This window comes from Aureococcus anophagefferens (assembly GCF_000186865.1).
Source record: "Aureococcus anophagefferens unplaced genomic scaffold AURANscaffold_391, whole genome shotgun sequence".
In the NCBI taxonomy this organism is placed as follows: domain Eukaryota; class Pelagophyceae; order Pelagomonadales; family Pelagomonadaceae; genus Aureococcus; species Aureococcus anophagefferens.
In genome coordinates, this window is record NW_008705897.1 from 5,255 (window position 1) to 7,435 (window position 2,181).

General features: G+C 72.7%; 1 protein-coding gene across 1 annotated transcript in view; it reads right to left on the minus strand.

Moving 5' to 3' along the window:
* The window catches only part of AURANDRAFT_68793 (hypothetical protein), a gene marked incomplete at both ends in the record, with an annotated part of 7,076 nt that extends 4,895 nt beyond the window's left edge, over nucleotides 1–2,181 (minus strand). Inside the window, one exon of the mRNA XM_009044522.1 lies at nucleotides 65–2,181. Within this exon, the coding sequence (XP_009042770.1) occupies nucleotides 65–2,181 (2,117 nt within the window). The remainder of the gene's footprint in view (nucleotides 1–64) is intronic.

The following is a 2,181-nucleotide window of genomic DNA, read 5'->3' on the forward strand; positions in this document are numbered from 1 at the left end:
TCCGCAGCCCCGCGGGCGCGTCGGCCGCGTCGAACGCCTCGCAGTCGGCTAGGGCGGGCTTCACGGGCACGAGGAGCACGTCGACGCGGCTCGCCCAGGCGATCAAGGACTGGACGCCGAGCTTCTGGGTTTTGGCGTCGTCCTGCTCGATGCACGCGAAGTCCATCCAGACGCAGACCCTCGATCGATCGAGCTTCTCCTTGCGTACGATCGCCTCGATGCCGCGCTTGATGAGGCCGTACTTGACGCGCGTCGCGTCCCGGCCGTCGCTGCCGTGAAAGTCCGCGTCGGGCGTCGTCGGCCCCCACCAGCGGTGGCTCACGAAGACGACGTAGTCGCCGTCGCGCCGGTCGCGCGCGAGGCCGTCGCTCGACCGTGGGATTTTACCGAACGCCGCAAAGTCCGCGAGGTCCATGACCCGCATGGGCAGCGCCTCCATGAGCCGCACGACGCGCAGCGCGTCGTCGAGGAGCTCCTCCGTCGGGCGCTTCTTGTCGTGGCTCGCGACGGCGACCGCGGTCTCCGCGGTCGAGAGGCTCCGGGACGACGCGCCCGGCGAGAGGCCGAGGCTCCGCGTGCTCGACGGCGCGCGCGCGATGGCCCGCTCGAAGCAGGACACGGACGCCGGCGACTCCGCCGTCGCCGCCGCCTCGAGCTCGACGGCGTAGGCCGCCGCGTCCTCGGCGGCGGCCGCGGGCGCGTCGAGGACCTCGACGGCCGCGACGGCCGCGACGTCGGCGGGCGCCCTGACGGCGGCGCCGTCGCGCCAGTCCATGGACGCGCGGTAGTCCGCCTCCTCGTCGCACTCGAGGTCGAGCTTCGACGCCGCGCCCGACGGCGTGAACTGCGCCGTGACGTCGCCGATGATCGTCGAGGAGAACGACAGGTTCGAATCGCGGTACTCGTCTTTTTCGTCGTCGCGCGCGTCCGGGAAGCACCGCTCCAGGGCCCAGTGCGTCGGCAGCGCCGCGTAGACCACGGCGACGCACAGCAGCGCCTCGAAGAGCCGCTGCTGCGTCGTGAGGAGGAAGTACGCGCTGTCGCTGAGGTCCATGCCGCGGTCCAGGCCGATGCAGGACGTCACGCACAGCGCCGCCCCGAAGACGGCGATGTAGCCGAGCTTGCACGTGAGCCGGAAGAGGAAGACGCGCATGGACCACGACGTCCGCAGCTCCCGCGCGCCGCCGGAGAGCTTCGCGGCGACGTACGACAGCGCGACGCACGTGAGCAGGCCGAGCACGACGTAGTAGATCTGGCAGATCTTCAGCCACTCCCAGCCGTTGCCGCGGCTCCGCAGGTAGTCGGCCATGAACTGGATCCCAAAGTCGCCGACGGCCGACGCGCGCGACGCCGAGCCCAGGAGCAGCATGAGGGGCGCCGGCACGCCCGCGAAGACCTGGGGGCTCACGGCCGCCGTGATCTCGCACGCGTGCCACAGCTCGAGGAGCAGCACGACGTCCATCATGGGGTAGCAGACCCCCCAGAGCCCGCCGTACGTGAGCGCGGACCACGCCTCGTCGGCCCAGTAGGGGTCCGCGAGCAGGCACGCGGCCCGGAGCCCGCAGACGAGGCCCGCGAGGACGATCTGCCCGCCCGCGTAGGTCGCGACGCCCGGCCAGAGGCCCTCGGACCACATGCCGACGACGACGAGCAGCGTGCCGCCGCCGACGAGCGCAAAGAGCGCGCCGAAGGCCAAAGCGTGGAGGCGCCAGGAGCCCGGCCCGCCCCGCGGCGCCGTGCGGAAGAGGAACGTCGGGTAGAGCGCGCCGTCCCGGGGCGTCGGGCAGTCGAGCGGGTCGGAGAGCCGCGTCGCGTTGCGGAAGTACGTCACGTTGCGCCCCTTCTTCGGGCAGGCGACGAGGGGCGACGCGACGGCGCGCGTGGGCGCCTCGAAGGCCCCGCGGAGGCACGGCGGCGCGTGGGGCAGGGACGCCGTGACGTAGTAGCGGTACTCGCCGAGCACCGCCGCGCCGCGGCACTCGTCGAGGTCGTGCATGGGGTCGGAGAGCGCGCCGGCCGCGTCCAAAACGGCGTAGAGGCCGAAGCCGTCGAGGGCCCAGCCCACGAGCAGCTCGTCGAGGCCGCCGACGTCCATGGCCGCGAGGACGCAGGACGACGCCGAATGGTAGTGGTAGCCGCGGTCCGCGAGGAACACGTGGCCGCCGCACGCGTCGAAGTGCG